The 24,174-nt window shown below is 36.4% G+C and overlaps 1 protein-coding gene across 7 annotated transcripts in view; it reads left to right on the forward strand.

Moving 5' to 3' along the window:
* Positions 1-24,174, forward strand: part of ash1 (histone-lysine N-methyltransferase ash1) — a 261,636-nt gene that overhangs the window by 167,588 nt on the left and 69,874 nt on the right. For all 7 annotated transcript variants that reach the window (XM_081733560.1, XM_081733563.1, XM_081733564.1 and 4 more), the window contains 2 exons: positions 16,330-16,599; positions 20,523-23,060. In XM_081733560.1, the coding sequence (XP_081589686.1) occupies positions 16,330-16,599; positions 20,523-23,060 (2,808 nt within the window). The remainder of the gene's footprint in view (positions 1-16,329; positions 16,600-20,522; positions 23,061-24,174) is intronic.

A 24,174-nucleotide genomic window follows, 5' to 3' on the forward strand; every position in this document is an offset into this window, starting at 1 on the left:
ACTCACGCTTCGCTACCGTAACCTAGGACATCACTTGAGTTTTGCTTCTACCAGCACAGCTGTTGTGTGCCTCCGCCTCCTGTGAAGTAATCAATAAACATCTGCTTGTGTCGCAACGAATGTATAAACTGCACCCTTATGAGTGAGACCATTTTTCATCAAATTTCGTTTCCACAAAAATTATATATTTCGTCGAACTTAACCAAAATGTATTATTTAATAAAATGCGAAGAGTCCGTGTAACTAAATTGTCGCTTATTTGCGAGTAATTTAAAGTTTATCGACATTCCCTAGTTTAAACTTAAAAAAGTAGGTCATTGGTAAGACTTCAATAAACATTTTATTCTTACAACCACATGAGTACAGATATTCCAGTACGTCTTAACTATACACTACAGCCCTTAACAATTATCTGACCATATATACATCCTGGATCTCAATTATTTCCATATTAAATTACGAAAATAATTCTTGGCTGTGGTTCAACATGCAGTATCACCCCAAAACTCACTTTGCATTAATCTCCATCATGCCTGACCATCTATATTATCCATTGCCTGTATTTATATGGTCATATGTCTAAAATTTTAGTAACACATTCATAATCAGTTACTTTATCCGTGATTTTTTAAAGCAAGACATGAAAGTTGGGAATGTTTTTTTAACGGAAGATCTAAAAGTACTCTGTTTTCATATCGTGCAACACAGCATTTTAAATTAGTGAGATCTTGCTTCGAATTATATATATATAATATGAAATATTAAGGTTCTTATTTTTTGAGTCTTACTCTCCAGTAATCCATGAGAAAAATTAGCTGAATTGAATAATATTAAATGGTGTCCCAAGCGACCTCAAGTTTTGAATGCATTTGCAGTATACAATATGAGGCAAAGGTATCTTGTAAGTTTGAAAAGACGATTGTAAGTTAATAACCAGATATTATGAATGTAATAACTATTAAATGATTATCTTGGAATTAATCAGATGTGTATTTGTTGTTAAAAGCAACCCCAAAACTATATCTCACATTACTCCTTTTCTATTAAGAATTTTGGGCCTGTGTCCAATATGGCAGACTTCTAGTTGGCCGCCATGACGTTCGTATAGAGCAGCGTTTCCCAACCTTTTTCAAGTTGCGGCACACTACAGGTGTAACTTGAATTCTCGCGGCACACCCATATTATATATATATATATATATATATATATATATATATATATATAATTATTACTATTATTATTTCTAAATATAAAATACCGTGGTGTTTTTTCTGTGATTACTGATCTCCTTCTCACAGAGAAGAAAGCTCGAACACTGTTTTTTTCCCCGTGGTAAATCATTATGCTTATTTTTCATTCTAATTTTAAAATAGAAAACAATTGCAATGAAATATAGGACTCGGGTTTTTAAAAATCCACTTTCTCTTTCGAAAACTGTATCTAACCTTTCACTAAAAGAGAAGATCAGTAAATAACGAACAAATAAACAAATCTCCAATACTTTTAAAACACAAATGTATGTAATTTGTATGCATGTTTGCTTTGTTGAATTTATTGAATGATATGTTGAAATTTCAAGTTATGAAATAGTATGCAACAATAAAGAAGCAATAATGGTCATGACAATGATAAAAAACGTTTTTCAACATTAAAAATGAAACTTAAAATTGTAGATTTATAGTAGAGTAGAGGTTCATAGTAAAGTGAAATACAAATATACATTTTTACCTATATCTTGGAATTTGGTTCCTATAGAATTAATAATTTCTTTCGATTTCCTCGCGGCACACCAGCGGCCCATTCGCGGCGCACCAGTGTGCCGCGGCACACCGGTTGGGAAACGCTGGTATAGAGTAATAGATGCTGCTCCGTCTTTATTACCCTTATCTAAGATAGGGTGTCATTCCTTCTAAACGTTCCAAACTTACAATGTGCCTTTGCTCACGTTGTGTACTGTAAATGCATTCAAAATTTTAAGGCCACTTGGGACATTATTTAATATTATTCAATTGATCTATTTTTAATCATGAATTTCTTTGGTTTGATATGAAACCATTTTGGGAGTGAGATTCAAAAAAGGTTGAAAGTCGAAAAATAAGAACCGTCGTAATATTGAGTAAGTTCTGTGCTGTACGAAAAAAAATCCGTGTTAACTAACATGTTATTAAAAGTCCTGCTAGTTGCTGTGAAATACACAGTAGAATTCTTTTGACATATCACCTTTAAAGAGCAGAAGTAAGTTTTATGGTTCAAAATTACAGAACATTTTAAAGTTACATTTCAATATAGAGTTGTGCTATAATTACGAACGTTACCAGAAGATAGTTTTATAGTATTCTCTGTAATTCATGGGGGAAACGAATTATTAAGACTGAAAAATGTCCAGAACCTGAGCGAAAACTTAACGTCATATTTTGCCGTCTGTTTGTAAATTGAAATTAGCTTCTGAGCTTTAGTTATTCCAAAACATCAGTTTCAGCCTTATTTTAAGTGCTGGAATATCATGTTCAATATAATGTAATGTTGGAGTGCCGTATCCATTTCTACAGGAACTGGACACAAGACTGGCGTGTTTATCTACTCAAATGTTAAACCGAGCTCCCTCGTGGCTAAGCGGTTAGCGTACGCGCCTTTGGCGTGGGAGACCCGGGTTCGATTCCCGGCGGGAGCTCATGTGGTTCGGATTCCACGTTAATCAGTAGGTCCACGTCTTATATAGCCTCGCTGCTGAAAGGGACGCTAAACTAAAATCAACTCAACTCAACTCAAATGTTAAACCTTGCTGCTTTACATACGGATAGGCAATAATAGATATGCAGAAAATATGTGCCTTGATTTTTTTGTAAGGAAATAATTTTTAAAAATGCATTTCCTTTCTCTCATTTTGCAATTGTTCAGCGAGTGAATATAATTTGGTATTTAAGAATTGATTGGATTCAGAATTGTTCTGTTAATGTTTTTATTTGGTTTTGTTCCTTGCGTGTCCGGATATGTTCTGAAAATAGTAGTTAGCATGTTTTTAAGTAGTCTCATAGGCGTACAGAGCGAAGAACTACATTAAACGGGAATGTATTTTCTTTCTATAAAATCTTTATTAGAAGCCTAAGTATTGAAATATCCATTATTATGAATCCAAATAGAGTGACTGGCTAGTTCTGAATATCGATGAACGAAAGCTTTTCGTGTGTATATATATATATAAACAGGGTGATGCCGTTAACTAGTACCGTTCCTTAAACTCGACTCGTATTGCGTATGGAGTCACGGAACGGAAACAAGCCATGTCAGCTTTCATCCACAAAATTTAATGGCGACATTTTGAACTGCTAAAACCACCGGTGGACAGATTATTTATTGTGAGTGAAGTTTTTGTTGGCTCTGGTACGTAATGGTAAGGGAAAGATTTCCCACATTTAAGGTACGCGAAAGTGTTAGCGTGGTAAGCGTGTTAAGTTCAGTTTGAAATTAGAACACCAGTTTCGTAAATGTTTATCACACCTTTAATAGATTTCATATTAAAGAAATTTCTGTTCTTTATTTTAGAAAAAGAAAATAATTTTCCGATTTAAAATTTAGATACTTGAACACTAAATGTGATGACAGTTATAAAGTTATAATTACAATTATCCTGTAAGATTTTAAAACATTTTCAATACAACATGATCATTGAAACATGGCAGGAGTTGGCATGCATTGTTTTGGTTATTTCATCTTTTCCTTCATGGACAGCTTGATAAGGTTGTTGAATCACTGTTCCAAAAGTCAAAATAGATATACGGACAGAAGGAAGATTTGTTGAAATCGTAGTTTGAAACTTTGTGGAAAAGACAACGTTCATTAATACGGAAACAAGGGAAATACAGATTTTTTTTTTTTTTTTAATGTGTTTGTCTTTCTCTTGAATTTGTTTGAACTTGTCTTGCTCCTACGTGGACTCTTTATGTATTCGACCTTGAGATGCTGTGACAGGTCATGTTAAAGGAAGCGGTCTGATCGATATTGTGCTTTTGGCCAATCCCCTGTGTTTGTTATACCCTTCATAAAAAGTTTGTTTGAATATTCAGCTGATAAAGATGATTTTTTTTTTTTTTTAATGGTACATCCCTCCATATATATGTTCCTCCTCACCGGCAGTTGTCCGAGCTACGAACAGCGTTTGTTTTATTTGTTCGCGTATTCTTGTCATTTTGTTCGAGAGAGAAATGAGATGAGTGGGCTGGTCGTTCCGTCGCAGAGAACAAACCGCTGATGCTGTTGCCTAGCAACCAGTGGAAATTCGGGCGAAACTTCTGGAAATTGCAGCTCATCCCCCGGGTGGTTCACCAACTGGCGGCCCAAGTAGGTCAGTCCCTGGGCGAGCTACAGCATGATGCTGCAGCTTCAGAAACATGGGAACGATATTTAGCTTTTTTTAAATAATAAAAAATGCAATAGAGTAGGTAATAGTGTCGAAGCTACGTACTTAATTAACGAGTGGTTATTGTTCATCGTCCGGGAACTGACGATGGGATTTAATATTGTTTGCTTTTTCTTCCTTTTTAAGTCGTTGAAATGAAAACAGGGAAATAGGTTGAAATTAAAGAGATGTACTACTAGGGTGGGTCGTTTTGCCACTTTTTTTTTTTTTTTCGGAACGAAATGTAATACCTCGCAAAAGTGGCCCATCTACATGGACATTACGTGTATAGATTTTTCTTCAATTCGGATAATATCTTCTGAGACAACTATTGTCTCAAAGTTTCCAAATTTCACTGAAAATTACAAAAAAAAAAAAAATAAATAAATAAATAAAATAAAATACCAAATTGTTCATTATTTTCATACTTTTAGGTTTATACATGCTAGATGCTATGAAAACTGACATTGAAGTCTCAAAATGCCAGTTATATGCCCCTGTGGTGGGATAGGGGTGCTTCCTCTTGGACCAGAAAAGGGGGCAAATTCAGTACAATTAAGCGTTTTTACAACTGTTTTCGTCCTTGCCTTTTCCTTCGGTTCCAATGGACCGATGCGAAACTGAACGTGACAATTTTCTGGATAGCATCGTCACTGGAGATGAGAGGTGGTGTCATCACTACGAGCTGGAATCCAAAAGACAGTTCATGGAATGCCGATTTTTACAAGCGCGGCATGCAGGCTCTGGCTCATCGTTGGCAAAAGTGCATAACGAATGGGAACTATGTGGAAAAATGACAGTTTGTAGCTGAAATATTGCTCTGTTTAGCTGTGCTGTTGTTATTTCTGTATCCCCATTAGTTTCCATTTTTAAAAAAAAGATAGGCATTACTTTCGGAACGACCCTCGTAGATTTGACAAACTGTTATGATTACTCAGAGATACTATGTAAGCGAGAGGGCTGCGGCACATATAACATAACTGTGCTTCAGGCAGCTTTAAAGGTTGGAACTATAACTTCTCAACAATCTAGCGACTTTTCATCTGCTTTAATTGTGGACATGAGCAAAATAAGGCGTGCGAAACTTAAAGTTTCTCGGAATTTAAAAGAAAGTCCTAGAAATGATGATCCCATTAAAAGCCTATACTTTGATGGTCGAAAGGATGACACTAAAATACACACAGGCATCGCTAGAGAAGATAACTTATCTCTTGTGGCTGAACCTAACTCTTAATACGTTGGTTACATGACACCATTCTCTGGCTCTGCACTTGACAAGACTACGGCTATTTTCGAGTACATCATGAACCAACTCAAAGGTGGCTTTGATGAATTTGAGGTTCTTGGGTGTGATGGAACAAACACTAACACTGGTTGGAAGGGAGGTATTCTTCGAAAATTAGAGGAACTAACAGGAAAACCTATGTAATGGGCTATTTGTCTCTTGCATTTTAATGAACTGCTGTTCCGAGCTCTCTTCACGCATATTGATGGCGCTTATTCAAGCCCCTATTCTTACACAGGTCCCATGGTTTCAAAACTTTCTGATAGTAAAAAACTCCAAACCAGTAAAACGTGATTTACCTCATCATAGTCCAGAAGAGCTCAGAAAATTCAGTAAAGACTTGTTCCAGATATCTCAAGCCATTGACTCCAGAGTATGCCCGGAAGAGCTTGCTTCTGTGATCCCTGACAAACTAAACAAAGCTCGCTGGTTGACTACTGCAAACAGAATTTTAACATCGTATATTGCAGCAAAGAAACCTACCAAGGAATTAATAGAAATTGTGACATTCATACTTACTGTCTTATGTGGTTATGCAATACCGTGTCAGAACACAGTCTTCCATTGCTGATGGTCCTCGTCGCGTCTTTGAGACCATTCATAGGTCTAGATACTTACCAAGGAATACCAGGCTGTAATCCGTTCATCCATTCAGGCGAATGCATTCTTCGCACTCCCAGAAAATGTTCTTCTCGCCATGATGACTGATGGTCGACTTGCTGTGCTTACGATTCTTAGTGTTCGAGAAGACGAAACAGGGAATCTTCATAACTCCATTAGAAATAACATCATTCCCAGACTGAATTTTGAGACAAAATATTACAGTGAAATGATCTTTTGGGAAAGCACTGATGTTTCATAAGTGTACCACCAGTTCTAAGGACGGTATCAAGCAAACAGCTCATGAACAAACTTTCACTTTCTGACAACAATGTGCCAGAATGGTTCTTCAACGTCTATCCGTGCCACATGATGGTAGTAGAACGGATAGTGAAATTAGTCACTGAAGCTGCCTCCCGAGTATGTGGCAGTAATGCTAGATACGGGATGATCAGGTCAACCTTAACTTTATAGACAAACTGTGTCTAAATTTCAATCAAAGTCCCAATTTGTGACAATTCTTCATGACAGTGACGAATTGGATCAGTTTATCTGGCCCTACATATGGTTGTTTGGTTGGGTAGGGCTGGCCGAGGAGTCCTAGGTGCAATCACCTTCACTGGGTCGCTTGACCAGGTGAGCAAGGAGCTGCACAACCGCTTAACTGTACTGAATTTGCCCCACCGAGGGCGCCCCCCCCCCCAAGGGAATATAACTGGCATTTTTATACTTGAATGTCAGTTTTCATAGCAACTGACATGTATTGAACAAAAAAAATATGTTTACTTTAACGTAACTAAAATTTGATATTTTTTTGTAATTTTGTGTTAAATTTTAAATTTTGAGGCAATAGTTCTCATAGAAGATATTATCTGATTTGAAAAAAAAAAAAATATACCTGTAATGTCCATGTGGGTGGGCCACTTTTGCCAGGTACAGTGGAGTCTCGTTAATTCGAACTTGGATAATTCGAACAGAAGTTCATTCTCCTTGAAAACTGCATTGAAAACAATAGTGAAAAATCGTGGATAATTCGAACTTTTGAACGTATGTTTTGGATAATTCGAAGTAAATACAGTTCAAGATTTTTAATGTTGGACAGATGAAAACAGAGAAATACAGTTTCAACGTGTTTTCAGTTATCCAGATGCAGCCACAGGGAAGATTAATACAAAATCTATGTACTGATAAAGATGATGGTGCATTGGGGAAGGAGTAAAGATAGACGACGTGTGCCAATCTCATCTTGTTTCAGGATTGGTTGAAAATTTAAGATGAATTATTGATAAAATCAACCAAAGGGTATTAATATCGTATTCCACGCAATACATGGAATTAAAGATTTATTAACCGTACAAAAACCATCAAATTTAAGCAAATGAGATTTATGACTTCTTAAAAGTGAGAACAGAATATTCAAATTGATACTGGTGTTTAATTGTTTGGGCTATTCACTGTATGTTGTAGTGTTGTACGTAAATATATTTTCCATAGTATACGTAATTTGAATTATGTGGAGTCATATCGTTTGTTTGTTTGCAGTATTCGATCACGCAAATAATAAGCTGATTTTTGGGGAAAGTCTACACCATATGAATATGTTTTTGATTTACAGTACTTTAGTTTGTTTGTTGTTATATATGTGAAAATTAATGTTGTTGGATAATTCGAGGTTTTTTCTTGTCCCCATGAACTTCGAATTAAAAAGAGTCCACTGTATTATATTTCGTTCCAAGAAAAAAAGTGGTAAAACGCTGCACCCTAATGTACTACTTCAGATATAGAGGAAAGTATGGGCATATCTCTCAGAATATGGAGAACAGTGATTTCATGGGAAATAGATGGTTCTAAGAAGGTGCAATGACTTTTTATTAAAACAAATTGAAGCATCGATATTAATATTTATGTTGGGTTATCTGCATCTGAGAGACAAAGAAGGCATACAGTGAAACCCTGTGAATGACTATCGTAATGTTTAGATCCCCCCCCCCCCTTAAAGTTCGAATTTAAATAACCCAAGAAAGTCAAGTTACCAGATGGATAGTTTACAGGTTCTGATGGATATTCGTTAGGCAACCCAAATAACACGTGTGTGTTGTTGAGTTGCATAACAAGCATGCATGCAAGGAAGGCCATGTCAAGTTTATAACCACAAGATAACCACCTCCGGATTAAACGCAAGACTCACAAGTAACAGCAGGAAACCTAAGTTGGTTGCTGAATAAAGAAATCATAATGAAAAAAGCTACTCAAATTAAATTATATTTCTGGTTTTATGCCCCATAGTAATGCCCTTCAGGCTACAGGAGGCGGATGATCAAAGAAGGGGAATGATTTTAAAAGAATCGGGTGAAAGAAAACTATGAAAACCTACTAACACGATGTTGACCATTACAAGCTTGTGTGGTCGGGGATCGAAACTCAAACCCCTCGTGTAGTGGTCTATTGGATAGCGCGTGCGCCTTTGGTGCACGTGGTCCCAGTGGGAGAACGCATAAAATTTAATTTGATAACCATTCACTGTCGTTAATCATTTGTCTAATTTATTTTAAAAGGATCATAATCGCGAGACGTTAAACTAAAAGCAATTATTTCTTAAACTCTTTCACCAGAGGTGAGCGCTCCACCACTGAGTTACCATGCCTCCCCCTCCTCCAAAGTTTTTTGTTAGGAAAGAAACTTACATCGCAGATTTATATATCATTTCGGCATCCTCTTTTTCACGTTTTTCAGAATATTACAAAACTCGAATAACAATGTTTCTGTTTTTTTTTTTCTGTGTAAAAATAGTGCATTTGATCGAGTTAATTATTTAGGAGGTATTAAATTGATTTCCATCAGTATTTCTTAACACTGAAATATGTCTTGATGACAGCTTTTTATTGACTAATAAAAGAAGTACTCAGAAAAATGGTAATAAAACATCTTCATTTTAACGTTTCCGCATACATGTAAAAAAGAAACAGGATTATTTAATACAGTTAACAGTACTCATTCTGCAGTTTAAACAGGTTAAATGTCTCCAGCGTTGAGAAGGGTTCGTGTCATTTTCTTCATTCAGGTCGAAATTGTAATTCAATTCAAAAACAGTGCTTTGTGGTGGACAAACACCGTGCTCGTGGGTTTTCTCGGGGTTCTCCCGTTTCCTCCCACTTTCTTCATTCCACCATTTCACTCATCTCTCATTATCACCGTCTCCTTTAGCCTAACCGGCATAACCGTGGGACGTAAAACTTACAGATTTCATTTCATTTCAAAAACAGTGATACATGAAACCTCTTTTGAACGCAATGAACTTTTCTTAACCTTCTTATAAATAAAAGTTTGTAAATAAGCAAAATATTTATTTATGAAAATACGTAACACAATGCAAACTTAAATTCACTAGGGTTACACAGGCAGAGTCATGTCAGATAACTGGAGCGGTTGTACTTTTCATGAGCTAGTTCTTGCCAAGGTTTGAATTTTGCACGGACAAAGGCTGACATCACAATGCAGTATTTGTTGTAAAGATCGTCTACCAATCGATCGCTTCCATGTTAAAATTGTGCGTTACATCTTTACGAAATCTTTCAACATTCTTTAGAGGGCAAACTATTTTTGAATGGTGGGATTCGGCACCTGACATCTTTCTACACTGCTTGTTACTGTTGCTGTTTTCGTTATTCGTAGTTATTGAAGGTTTTGATTTTTATATGATTACGACCAAATTATTAATAATAATAATAATAATGTGAAATTTTTGGGAAATCGTTATATTGTGGTGTATCGATTTCCCTCCTCAAATAGAGACTTGTTAACTTTTTTGTCCTTTAAGATATAAAAGATGGCACCACTCTTTGTTTACTCTTGAGAGAAGCTCTTTAGAACAAAAAGGAGGAAAAAGACTTTTGAGAAGGCGTTGTTATTGTTCGAGTGAAATCCTTCGCGTGGGCGCTGATACGAAGAAACCCACGCAGCAATATAAAAACTAGAAGTCTTCAGGTCTTTTGCGATACCCGCGTGTCGTCCTAATAGCTCATTGAAGTAGGTCATAAAGAAATAATGACCACGTTCCACACAAGAAAAAATTTTATTTCAATATATACGTAACATTATGAGCAGTATATATGGCATCTTTAATATATTTAAACGAGGTAAATAGTTGCTTTCATATAAGGACTTGGAAGGGCTATTAATTTACATACAGAACCACAAGCATCCACACCTGATGGTTCGATTTAGACATGCTATTTATTAGTAGACACTGATAACCACGTTTGTAAGTTTTCTCATTGTTCCATATCTCCTCTTGTTTCTTTCATTTTCCATGATTTATTTACATTCACTTTTTCAGCTTCAGGACATAATAGTGGATATTAAAGGAATTTCATTTTATTTTATTGATTTACGCAGCAGTAGGCTGTACAAGTGTTGCATCCGTCTGTTTAAGTAAATTAGAGTACGGGTTTAAAATCAGTGCACCTGGAATCGATTTTATAAAAAAAATACGGTATAAAATTCAAATTTAGCTACTTCCAAAATTGAAATGTGAAACTTATTTATTTATTTTAATATTTAAGTCAATTGTGGATGAATCTTGAAAGGTTACAGGATAAGAAAAATTGTACAGTTGCGTTTCTAATATGTGATAAGAAAGTGTAAGATTGCTAGCTCTGAACTCTTCGTTCCGGATTTCGTATTCAGCAGACAAGTCAGTAGATGAGCTACAGACGTAGTTGCTTCTGTAGCATGAACTTGTACTGGCTCATTTAATCGAAAAGAAGAAGAAATTAAATAAACTTTGAGTTCAACGTCTCACGATTATGCCTGTTAGGAAGAGAGATGAAGATTAAAGCAAGTGAATGAAGATCGAAAAATTAGTGGAATAAGAATGTGGGAGGAAACGGGAGTACCTGGAGAAAACGTACGAACACAATGCTGTCCACCATAAACTTACTTGGCCGGGGATCGAACCGGGGACCTCACGCACTGGAAGTGCTCTACCACTGAGCCACCGTGCCCCCCTCAAAAAGAAGAAATTGAAAAGTAATGTTACTGGACGGTGAGCCCTTGAAACCCTACATTATATGTTGTGAAGTGCTGCGTTGATTGCGTGTACATTAGTGGGAATGTGTTGGTAGCATCATTGCGAGAAAAGGAATACCCAAAATCTTTAATGAACTTCCAATCTATGCTATCCATAAGTATTGGAAGTCTTGTAGAACACCAATATCCGTCCATAGGATAGCGAGAAACTATTTTTTGTTACGGATTCAGCATATCATGAACAGGTTCTATATTTCTGTACTGAAATCACAAGTGCTTGAAGTTTACTTCAGCTTCGATTGCAGTATTGATTCTCATGGAGTAAAAGCAATAGCGGGTAGTGTGAAACTGTTTTTGAGGCGAATTTATTCGTCCAGCAATTAGTTTAATCTCGACTTAATGCCGCCATTGAAAGTGGAAATAGTAATAATCGAGTACCACGTACGATTTCAATATTGATCACCAAAAGAGAAAAGACCGTAATAAATAGCTAGTTTCTTTGTTATAGATTTAGTGTATCTCCCAGGAATAGTTGTCTGTTGGTTCTGGTTCGAATTTTCATAAAACAAAGTCAGAAATTGGCAAAAAATTGTGTTCTGATACAGATCCAGTGCCCCAAATTGCCAAAAATTGTGTTTTGATACAGATTTAGTGTTCCAGATTGCCAAAAATTATATTTTTGTACAGATTCAGTGCCCCAAATTGCCAGAAATTATGTTTTAATACAGATACGTTGCCCCCAAGAATAAATTCCATTGTCCCTCTGATCCGTCTATTGCAAGTGGAGCTGATAAATCTGTCACTTCTGATTAGAATATTGGACCCTTAAAGGTTGGAATTAGATCATATTTGTTCCATAGTATTGAACGAAACTCATTTGCTTATTTCTGTTACTTTGGCATATGATGACGTCAGTTTTACCTTGGCTGAAAATTGAATTCCCAGTCATGAAATCCCAAAGGTCCTTATTTAGCATTCATAAAACATTGCTGTAGCTTAGATTGTGCGAAAGAAATATAGACAGAAAAAGCACACCATTTTAACCACGTGTTAGCTACCTAAAAGCTTCAGAAGCAGTTTACGTATTTAATTATATCTTTCTCGTATTACGAATATTACAGGAAACTAGAAAAGAACGTAAATTGAAGTGATTTATAGAGTAACAAAGATACCAAGATGATACTGCGAAGCTATATTTTTCGTTTTGTTGAAAAATGAGAAACGTAACTGGAAGCAAACTATTTCCTATGAAGAGGATAATTAACATTTAGCTTGCAACCTGTATTACTAGTGTCTTTATAAACTACTGTGATTGAAAATTCCTGCTTATGACTTGACTGGAAGGGCACCCACGTGTTGGGCGTGCTCGGTTCAATGCGAGGCATCGTCTTGGCAGTAGATGAAAGTGATACCTCTCGTTAGTTGACGCTTCACGATTCGTAAGTGGCGCTTCAAGCATCGTTCACCTTTTTATCAACTTTCACCATGTATGTTTTGGTATGCTGTGCTGTATATAGTAAAATAAGGAAAGATTTGTATATGTATGTATGTATGTGTTTGTTTCAAGGTGATCGAGTTGCTAGGCCTGGCAGGGTGTGTACTGCTTGGACATAGACCAGACAAGCGATGGATCAAGGCCGTCTATCCGAGGTTTAAGAGACTTTAGCGCCGTACCAAGAAGACTGGACGAACTTGCCCGACAACTGCTGAAAGACGCAGTGGCATTGAATTCTCACGAAAGGACATTGGGAGGGGGGAAGTTCTAAGCACATCATTTTCCCTCTCCCCATCTCACGTGTCACCTCTATTAACCAAGAAGCATTGGTTCGTATGACTCGCTCTTTCTGAAACCTGTACTGCCTCAAGGCACTGAACTTTCAGTGCACTGTGGTGGAGTAACAGATAATTGAGATTGAGCATCCTTAACCGTATAGAAGCATATTCATCAGTATCATCTTCTATTGAATTGGGATGTGACTCTCTAACGGAGATGCCATCTTCGGGAGTTCTTCCAGAGCACCAATTGATTATTTGGCTTCCGGAGAAAGGCAAATTGAAAAGCTTTTTCGCTTGTGTTTATTTATGAACCACGAACAAAAGTGGATGTGATGAAAGTCAGATTAAAATTGCCTGGTCTTAGTATACACAAGACGTCCTTCTTTTTGTCTTTTTTTCTTCTAAACTTTCTTTGGCTTAATATATGTAGTCTACTTTCATTACAAACTTGTGTATGTCTGGATTAAGACAACGCCCACTCTGGAGTGTAGCGTACTAAACGGAAGTCCGACATCAAGATCCATCATGACTAAATAGGCCGTAGTTAGTGTTCGCGTCTTAGACGCACGAGACGTCGGTTCGATACCTGCTGAGAGCTAGTGAGGTTCATATTCCACATTAAGCTACAAGTCTACGTCTCATATAGCCTCAGTGCTGAAAACAGGCGATAAACTCCTAACAACCAATAAATAAATAAATAAATAACCCCTTTGATGTTACAGGCAATGAAGAGCTGTAACGAACCAGATGTCGAGTTTCAACACATCGATATTCCTCGTAATTATTTCGGGCTTCCTAAACTGGAATTCGCATTTCTATAGTTCAGGAAAATCCTTAATCACTTCACGAAGTTGTTAACCGAAAAGTGTGCCTACAACGAGAATTAGATTAGCTCTCCGCGTAAAACTAGTCTTCCAGATACACAGAAGCAAAACGCAGCGTGCCACCATTATATTTAACAAAATGTATTCTAGTTAATTGAGATCACAATTTATAAATGTTACGAAGTATTATAAGCTTTTGATTAAAGCAGTAAGTACGTACTGTTATTTTTTTGTGATATTTTGTATTTTGGCTGAAATTTTACTGTTGTTTTCTCAGTAACTAATGTGGTATTCTTTTTTATTACTGCATAATTTATTTCGGTGTATATGTATCGAATTTTTTGTTGCGTCAAGCGAGTTCTGTGGTGTGTTCTGTTATTGTAGTTGAACACATCTAAATTAAACAAGTTCGATTCTCTAATTGAATAAAGTTCGTTTTACCAACTGATCTCTGATCGCTCCATTAAAAATAGTTTATTTTTTAGGGTATTTTAACAATAATTTAAAATACTTTTTCTAGTACCAATGTATAGAGCATTTATTTTAATCTCAGTTTGCTTTCTCCAGTGTTATCAATTGATTTCTTATTCCCTTTCATATTGTTTTGTGTTCATTCATTATATATATATATATATATATATATATATATATATATATATATATATATATATATATATATATAATATAGGGTGTTCCAAAACGACAGCAACGTTTGGAAGGCTATTCCTGACACCAAGATAAGACAAAAAACATAGACCAACCTAGGAGTACTAGTGCTTCCTTTTGGAACTATAGGCTGCCGAAAATATGAAAAACTGAACTTAATACATGTTTCAGAATCCTAAGGTACTAACGCAGCATTTTTTATAGAGGAAGTTTGGTTACGAGTATTTAATTTGAAGTACTCACGAACTACTTCTATAAAAATTGATGCCAAAATAAAATACCGCACGATTTTGAAACTTGGATATGTGGATAGGGCACATACTAGTTCCTAGTCTTGACCCGACTACGGTAGGTTCCATAGTTTTGGACTATAAGCCTTTAAAGTTCTTTTTTTTTTTATGTTTTCAGTAGCCTATAACTTCGAAAGGAAGCATTTGTGCACCCAGGTTGATCTATACTTTTGTCTTATCTTGGTACCAGGAATCACTTCCCAAACGTTGTCGGTGTTGTTTTGAAACACCCTATACACGTCCTGCATTTATTACGTGCGCTTTACTGTTCGGTTTGTATTAAGATCTAGTGGACCAGTTTTTTTTAAGCTATTTAGTCATTTAATTAATTAAGCTCCTTTTAGAACACTTTAAACCAGGGGTGTGCAACTTGGAACAGTGGGCGGGCCAATCACAGAGCACTAAATGGCGTCGCGGGCCTCACTGTAGGTATACCATTTTTACAACAATTGAATAGTATAGTATTAAACGATGGAACATGTTCATCGTAATTTACATATCACAATAACACAAAACAACTGCTATACTGGTAAGCAAAATATTTACTCATTAAAGAGGAGCAGAATAATAATATAGTTTTTTTTTTTTTTTAATGTTAGTAATATGGTAAATTTCCAAATTTTATGTGTTTATATGCGTTATGAATGTTCCCTTTGAGTAAATGTTTTCTTATCTCTATACTATCGGCTAAGCGCTCGAGGGTATCACCGTCAACTTAGGTGAAAACAAAAACTTACATTTGCACCGCATGGTGTCACTACTGTCAGTTTCCAATAGAAGTACTGTTGTGTTATAATCCTAACAACAGTGGATATTTGCGTAAGACCATTAAAAGTTTCGCATTATAATTAAATTAAAATTGAGGACATATTTAAAATACAGGAACGAAAGAGGGAAACATTTTTTTAAAATACAGGAACGAAAGAGGGAAACATTTTTTTAAAATACAGGAACGAAAGAGGAAAACATTTTTTAAAATACAGGAACGAAAGAGGGAAACATTACTAATAGTACATTCAGCGACAAACATTCTTTCCGTTTGATGAAATTAGTTTCGTAAACAACTTCAGAATAGAAGGTTAATTTGACTACAGTTTTCAGTAAATTTAAAACAATGTAATTATTTTGTACGTTCCAGCCATACCACAGTTATTCCCAAAATAAATTCTACCAAACAGAAAGGACTTCTGTCGCTGACTGTACAAGTATTTGTCCTGTCTAGGTTAATTTTGTGAGAAAATGTTTAAAGTGCGGGACATGTACCTTTGGATTCGTTGAAGAATTCGGTTTTGTAGAGATTTAAGGCTCTACTAGTTTATATACTGCATAACCTGCAGAATGCAAAATAAATTATACAATTTAGTGTGTATATAATGTTTGACAATATAGGTCAACTGAAAATATTTACTCATGAATTAGTTTACTCTTCTTGTATTTCATTAGTGGGTATTCTTTCTTTTGTAGGTTTCTTCCATACCCCAAAGAACAGTTGCAACACGTCGAGGGGAACGGGGTGAGATGCGAGTTCCAGCATCAGCATTACCTTCATCAGCCCTGTATGGTGTAACACCAGCAGGGCAGACAGGTAGAAACGTTCCCACGACGCCTATATCCACAACACCACTTCCAGCTGAGGAGCACGACGAAGATGCTGAAATCTCGCAGTTGGCTGAAGAGTTGGGTCACATAGAAGAAGATGAAGATGAGAACTTGGCTATTTCGGAGCATCTTCAGGTAGATTAACTGTTGCAGCTTATTTTAATTTGTCTCTTTAAGCGCAGGGTCTTTTCTACGTATTTGGAAACGAGATAGCTTTAAGAAGTCCCTGTAATATTTTTGTTTTGCTGGAACGGTATTACAGCATAACTTACACAACATTTCAGGAATTGTTTGTTCGAAACACTTTTCTACCTTACTTTAAGGATTATGATATCGCTGTTACCACTTTATCGTCATTAAAGTGATAACATTGTCCTTAATGGAAGAGAAAAAAGTATTTTGAACAAAGAACTCCCGAAACGTATAAGTTATCCTGTAATACCGTTCCTTGTTACATTTCAAGTATCGATGTGAGGCTTTTTTAAAACATGGTGTCCACATTCTGGAAAGACAGTAAAACTAAAGAAAATGTGTATAAAATCAGGAAAAATACAGTGAATCTCTTCTTCAAAACTGTCTTTCAAAACTAGAAAACTTTGAGACTTTATTCTTTATTGTGAAAGATTGGCCCCGTGTTTCAAAGATTGTTATAGGTAGAATTAAACATACTGCAGATTATGTTATATGTTCTGACGAATCTCTCAGTAAAGTAGTTCAGAAGGGCAGATGGACCTAGTCATAAGATTCTTGGATGTAAAGCAACAAAAAGCTTCTACGCAATATCTGAATACTCTGAGCAGTTTTAGGACGGGCAAGAGTCGATGACGTCTTGAAAAAAATCAGAGAGGGGCTAGGTCTTTCACTAGACAACTTACTACAGGTTTCCATTTATGAATCAAGAGTAATTCTCAGCTTCAGAGAAAAACTGAAAAGTGAAATGCAAAATCAAAATCTTGATGGAAAGACTTTGATTGGCACTGGTGTATGCGGACTATATGTGTAGCATGATGCTGTGAAGAATGGCCCAAAGGCATCACAGTGGTATTTAGACAAGACTCTTACAGACATATACTACCTTTTTAATAACAGCTAAGCTCGCAGGGCAGAGTATAATCCATTACCGAATCTACTGACTTCCCAAAGAAGTTCTGCTCCATCAGATGGCTTGAGCATGCAGATTACTTGGAAAGGGCACTGAAAATCCATGACAATGTGAAGAAATACACACAAGATTGTATACTGCCTAAATATCGGCAGCAGTCTTCTTTCAAGGAACAAATGAGATCCCCTCTCTTGAAAAGTAAGTTGGGAAGTTTCAAAAGATATTTCAGCAGAATGAAAGATATTTCGAAGATTTCAGTCCCCAAATCCACAAATACGTTTCTTGCACACAGCACTTTTGCACATACTGTATAGTTTGTTGGTCTGATGAGTGAAACAAGAAATATTGCACTAAGCTGACTGCTCAAAAATTGATGTGTTTGGAATTGTTAAATGAGAAACTTGTTCCTGGTGCAGTGGTTGATTTAGATTTTACTACGAGAAAAGTATTAAAGGAAGGCATATGTACAGACAGGGATAAAGCAAAATTCAAACTTGAGTTTTGCAAATTAATTATGGGTTTAGTTCGAAAGTTACGTGAAAGAAGTCCACTAAAGTATATGTTTGTGCGTGGTATCACTTGTTTTGCAGTAAGTACTATTTTGAAGCAGCCATCTCTAGCAAGTATTCTTGCAAATGTTCACAAGGCAAACAGGATTTCATCAGATGTGACTGAACAAGCAAAGAAACGTTGAGTGTGTTGTATGTTGGAACACAGAATTCCTTGAAATCTTATTTTTGCGAGTTCACTACAAGACACGATGACTCTATGGGATTAGAGGACTGTTGCTATAAGATGCTAAAGAGTGATGTCAATTTTGCTAGCCTCGTGGAAATTGTCAAAATTTGCTTGAAAATGTCACATGGTAATTCACCCGTTAAAAGTGGTATCTGAATCCACAAGTTACTACTTGTAGAAAATCTTCTGGAGCAGTCTCTGGTGTCTCAAAGACTTCTGCATGATGCTATCAGCGGTGCTGGTTGTGTAGCCAATATGTCCATTCCAAGTGATCGCTAAAGTCTGTAAAATGTTTCAGGAAAAGGTACCAAGATACCAAGTGTATCGTGAAGAACAGAAAAAAAGGTGTAAAAAAGAGAAAGTTTAGTCGTGAACTGAAAGAGTTGCATGCTAAAAGACAAAAATTGCGGAGTAAATTATAGTTAAGAAACTGCTGTTCAAGCAAGAATTGAAAGTGTATGTTGTTACTACTGCTTATTATTGTAGAGAAGAAAGGATATTTCAAAGCATACTATTTTCATATATGGGGTTTGTTCATTTTGCGGTTCCATGTTGTGAGGTCATGCATGACTGAAGTGCTCGTAATGATTCTCTCTCTCTCTCTCTCTCTCTCTCTCTCTCTCTCTCTCTTTTTTTTTTTTTTTTTCTTTCTTTCCATTTATGACAGTATAACTTATCATAATTATTCATGTCAATACATTCTTCATATTGTACTTTTCAAACTATTCTATGTTTAAATGTTTCATAAATCTTATGTCAACACATTTTAATATTAATGCATTTTGTAATTTGTAATTGTAAGAATAAATCTTCGTACACCTCATGTGTGTAATGTAAAAAAGCAAAATGTATATACATATAATGCATATGGTGTATACGTATATACAGCAGAAAAGGCTTGCTTTGAGGGTGGTAAAAACCGTAGAAAGTCAGGGAAAAGTTGGAAATGCAGTCAGGGAAATTGGCAAGGAATTTTCTGTGGACATCTTGCTTTAAACCTGAAAATCAGGAAGGAGTAAACGATTACATAATCAAATATAAATTGGTTTTATTAGGGCTACTTGACTTTCAAAGTAACAGAACCTCCCACTTAGTAATCACATTAGTGTTGAAACTAGGAAGAGATTTCTCAAAATTACGTGTGGAGACATGGACAGAAGAAAGAAAGAATTTTAGGATTGATAAAAAAATGTATCAAAATATTACGATCTTGACCAATAATTATTTTGTGGATCAGGGGCCACAAAATTTTTGAACGACTCCCCAAATCGAGTTCTCGTATTTTCTACGGAATAAGCACAACATACGGGTAGTGCGTATTTGGGAACATTTTAAACTTGTTACCAAACAGTTGTAACTACAGTTAAAAAAAAAAAAAAAAAAAAAAAAAAAAAAAAAAAAAAAAAGATGCCAGCTAGACTCGTCATTTCAGTGCAAGGAGTTAATCATTTCCTTTTGGAGCAAGTTTATGTTTATATGGTGTTCGCTCCGTATTTAAATAATAGTACTGGTTCCTAAATAATTAAGGTAATTACAGGGTTCATACACTACCTGAAAAACGGCCCGAAAGGATGCTACGCTTTGGATAAAAACTCAAATAGTTATTCTGATCGCACTTTCACCAGCAAATCTCGTATCAGCTTAAAAAAAAAACGCCAAACTCCATAATCACTAAATCAATTGGTTACTTTGGAGCTAACCTGGAGCGTGTGAGTCAGTTTTAAATAAACGTGCACATTTCACTATTGATTGAAACGTTCGTTACTTTTGATCATACATGTGATTTTACTGAGCAAAGAGATACCATTTTCACCTTTCCTTGGCTGTATAGAACTATTAGAAAATCCGAACTATATTGAAAGTAGAAAAGTCATCCTTTAGAAAGATGAGTGACAATTTAAAAAAAAAATATATATATATATAATTTTGTTGTGTATAATTATGTTAGTAAATTAGATTTTTAGCTATTAAAGAAAGAAAAAACAAAGAAATCTTAATTTTAAGAGTTGTTTCTCTGGTACATTCCGCACAAAGTACTTCAAACAAAAGAGTTACGAACCATTGTCGAGTAAAGATCAGAAATAACCGTTGACGCAACATCAAGAACAGCCATGTTTGAAATAACTTTATAAAATGTTATTTTAGTAGATTAATGTTTGTGTTATTTCGTTTTAAAAAAAAAAAAAAAAAACTAATTAATTGACTTTCTTATCCGTAGGTCATTAACCAAGAAGACCTAGCTGCTATTTTGCCTGATGTTGGTACGACAGGAAATAATGACGATGGCGGTGTTCCTTTCGATGGGTTTGAAGATGTGACATCCGAAAGTGGAAAAGGTGATGGGGAAGACGGACACAAACACGAAACTGGTGACGGGGCGGAATCTGGGAGTGATATGGAATTACCGGATCAGATAGTTAGTGACGCAATTAACCGTATTCATTTAGACGAAGATTCCACTCTTCATGAGGGCTCATCTTCAGTGTTCGAAGAGAAACCTGAGTTAAGCCCTTCCAAGTGGGTGAATAAACATGTGTTTCCGAAGGACAGGGAGGAAGAGGTCATTAGTGGGAATGTTGCCAAAGAAAGTGGTAGTGGTAACTTTATGGGGGGTTACTCATCAAATCTTCTTCAACAGTTTGTTGAAAAAACAGAGATACTTTCTCAGTCACAAGTACAAAATGAGAAGGAGAATGTGACAGATAGTGGGGATCCAAATACTACTGTCAGTTCAGGAAGTGATGCTGGAAGAGGTAAAAGTGTTCCTTCAAAAACGGATGAAAGTGTTAAAGATAAGGCCAGGACAAAACAATCTAGCAGTTCCGTGAATAGTGATGCTGTAGTGACATCAACAACAGAACCACAAAAACGTAAAAGAGGACGTCCTCCAAAAAAGAAGCCATTGACTGAAAATAAGGGCATTGAAAATTCCAGTGAAGTGAATTGTGTGAGTGACGGTAGTGCAAAACTTAGTGCCAATACCCTTTGTAATCAAGTGCCACCAGAACTGGATGCATTTATGAGGTTAGACACAGAACAGTCAAATGTTTCTCCCGATAGTGGCATCCAGTCTGTTGCAGGGTCGCCAATGCATCAATCGTGCTCTCCGGCTTCAATACCAACACACTGTTCTCCTGCACATACGTCAGGTTCTCTTGTGAGCAACAAACAAATATCACCTATGTCTAGTCATCAAGGTGTGGCCTCGCCTGTAACTCGTGAAACGACGCCCCCGCCCTCTGTGTACTCTGTGTCGCATGTACCCAAAAGTAACCATGTACAGGCAACTTCCTCCCCAAATTCGCTAGTGTCTATGATGTATCATGTTCAAAATCAACACACTGACATAACAGTGAAAAAACGTGGACCAGGAAGACCGCGTCTAATACCGTTACCTGCAGGTATGCAGGTCCGAAGAAGTCCTGGGAGGCCAAAAGGTTCCGGAAAGAAATTCCGGACGGCGCGAACATCGTACTACCAACGAAGGAAAAACTTTACCAAATTAAAGCGAGCTGCTGGAAGAGTGGTTCTGAAGAGCAGAAAAGTTGCAAGTTCATTGAATACAAAACGATGTAGTGTTGACAGTGATGACACTCCCCCACCTCCTTCGCCAGTACCTATTGCACCTATCAAGCGCCGACCAGGGCGTCCTAAGAAAGCCCCTCCTGTACTTGAACCAAGTGTACCATTGCCTGTTCATGCACAATCGAACTCCGTAGGAATAAGTGATACAAAAATTAAGAAGGATATTCCTGCAGGAAAAATAATTCGGCGAAAGAAAAGAATTCCTAAGGCTAGTGACAGAGAAAACCTTTCTGAATCTCATAATTTAGTTGGGAAGTCGGTTGGCAGCAAAGGTATTAAGAATAGAAGCATGAAGCCTCATCACAAAGAACAGTCACAGACTAACCCTTCAAGCACCAGACCTACCACAGACGCAGATGGAAAATTAATTACAAATTATCCAAGTAACAGAAAAGATAAACCAAATGAATTAAACAATTCGGTCCATCATGTGAGCAGAGGGAGACCAAGAAAGTTGGATCATAGTGTAAACAGAAGAACCATACGTACTGCATGTGATACAGTAAGGAAGTACGTAAAAACTGGATCCAGGAAGTCCGGAAAAAGGATGGAAAATAATACAGAGTCCGAGCATAATACTGAAAAGCGCAAGCGGGGCAGAAGGAAAAAGGTACCGAGACCTGAACCAAGTGATGGTGATTCTGTTCCAAACAGATCACTCAGTCCATCCTATGGCGACAAGTATCCACATACAAATGCCGGTATCCCTAAACGCAGGCGTGTGTCGACATCCAGAATCCATGACAGTATTCCTGCGGGTAGTGTGCTTCACAACAACAAAGAGAAGCGTCAGTCCTTAGTTCCTAAACCACTTCCTAGGGTGTTAAGTCTCCCACATGGCATGACACACCATAAACACAAGAAGAAGAAGAAAAAATTGAAACACTGGAGAAGTAAGCATAAAAATATCGTTGATCCTGTATTCTTAGCCAGTTTGGAAGAAGCTATTCATCAATTGCAGCAGTGCACGATTTCCAAGAATTTGGTTCTTCCTGTTCCAAAGCCAGGAGAGGTTCTTCTCCCGTCAATATTTAGGGTGAAGAAAATAATAAAGAAACGAAAAGGGAGTGAAAAATCCAGGACTAGTGATAGAGAATCAGGAACAGAAGGAGATGGAGGCAAAGAGAAAAGCAAGAGAAGGGTTAAAAAGAATCCAGTAGAAACACCAAAGGTAAGTAATATCTTTTGTTAATTTGTTTTTCTTGTTTAAACTGGAAGAAAGAAAGAAAAAAGCTACTGAAGTTTCGATTTTAGATGAGAAAGCCAGGTTAAATTATGCCACGAAATAGTTTTCTTTCTTCATGTTTTTTCCTTCAATTATGACGAGAAATATTAGTTTTAATCTGCCTAAAATTGACTATTTCGACATTTTTTGCTTATTATAATCTGTTTTCCTAATTTTATATAAATTGAACAAAATCACTAAGCTGAAACCGAGATGGTAATATATTTTCACAATGGGGTTTGAAGTATGAACAAAGTAAATTCTTAAGGCGTGTAAAAAATAAACCATCGTAGAACGTATACACATCCGTACATTGTGTACCAGCCTAAATGAATATAAAAAGTCTTATCTATAGCATTCTTTGGCTGTACATTGTCAAATTAGTTCCTAGTATCACGATCGAAATTACAAGATCCCTTGTGGAAGGAATCGTATATTGAAACCAGACATGTAACACATACAGTGAAACTTCTCTAAATTGGGCACCTGAGGTTCCTTTTAAACTGTCCAAAATTAAGGGGTGGAGGTTCGTATCATAGTCATGTTACATAATAAACAATACTAAATACTATATGCATCAATATACTATATTATCTGCAGAACAGTATATCATGTTGCTACTGTTGAATACTTCTAAAGTATCTTTCCCTTGAATTGAACTGTGCAGTACAATACAGGTTACATACTGTACAGTGCAGTTTATAATGCATACGTACCGCCGCCGTTCATTGAAAACTTAACACTTGAACAGTAACACAGATACACGAAAACAATATTCATATGAAAACATTTCGCTCTGCAGTATGACTGTTTTTCGGAGTTTCAGTTTTTCGTGAAGATGTCATTTACGAAGGTTTGTTTCCTCTTCCGTAATTTGTTCTTCATTCACACATTTTCAGCCATTTTTCTTATACCAGATATAGCTAGCCACGTTGCCAACTCTCCTCCACTTATTCTTGGAACCTCATAATTGTTTTCTCATGAAAATAGATTATCTGTTCCCTCGTGCACATCTTCTAGAAATTCCAGCAATCTTATCTCTCGAAACAACAGGATATAA

The sequence above is a fragment of the Thermobia domestica genome, chromosome 12 (genome assembly GCF_964235325.1).
Source record: "Thermobia domestica chromosome 12, izTheDome1.hap1.1, whole genome shotgun sequence".
In the NCBI taxonomy this organism is placed as follows: domain Eukaryota; kingdom Metazoa; phylum Arthropoda; class Insecta; order Zygentoma; family Lepismatidae; genus Thermobia; species Thermobia domestica.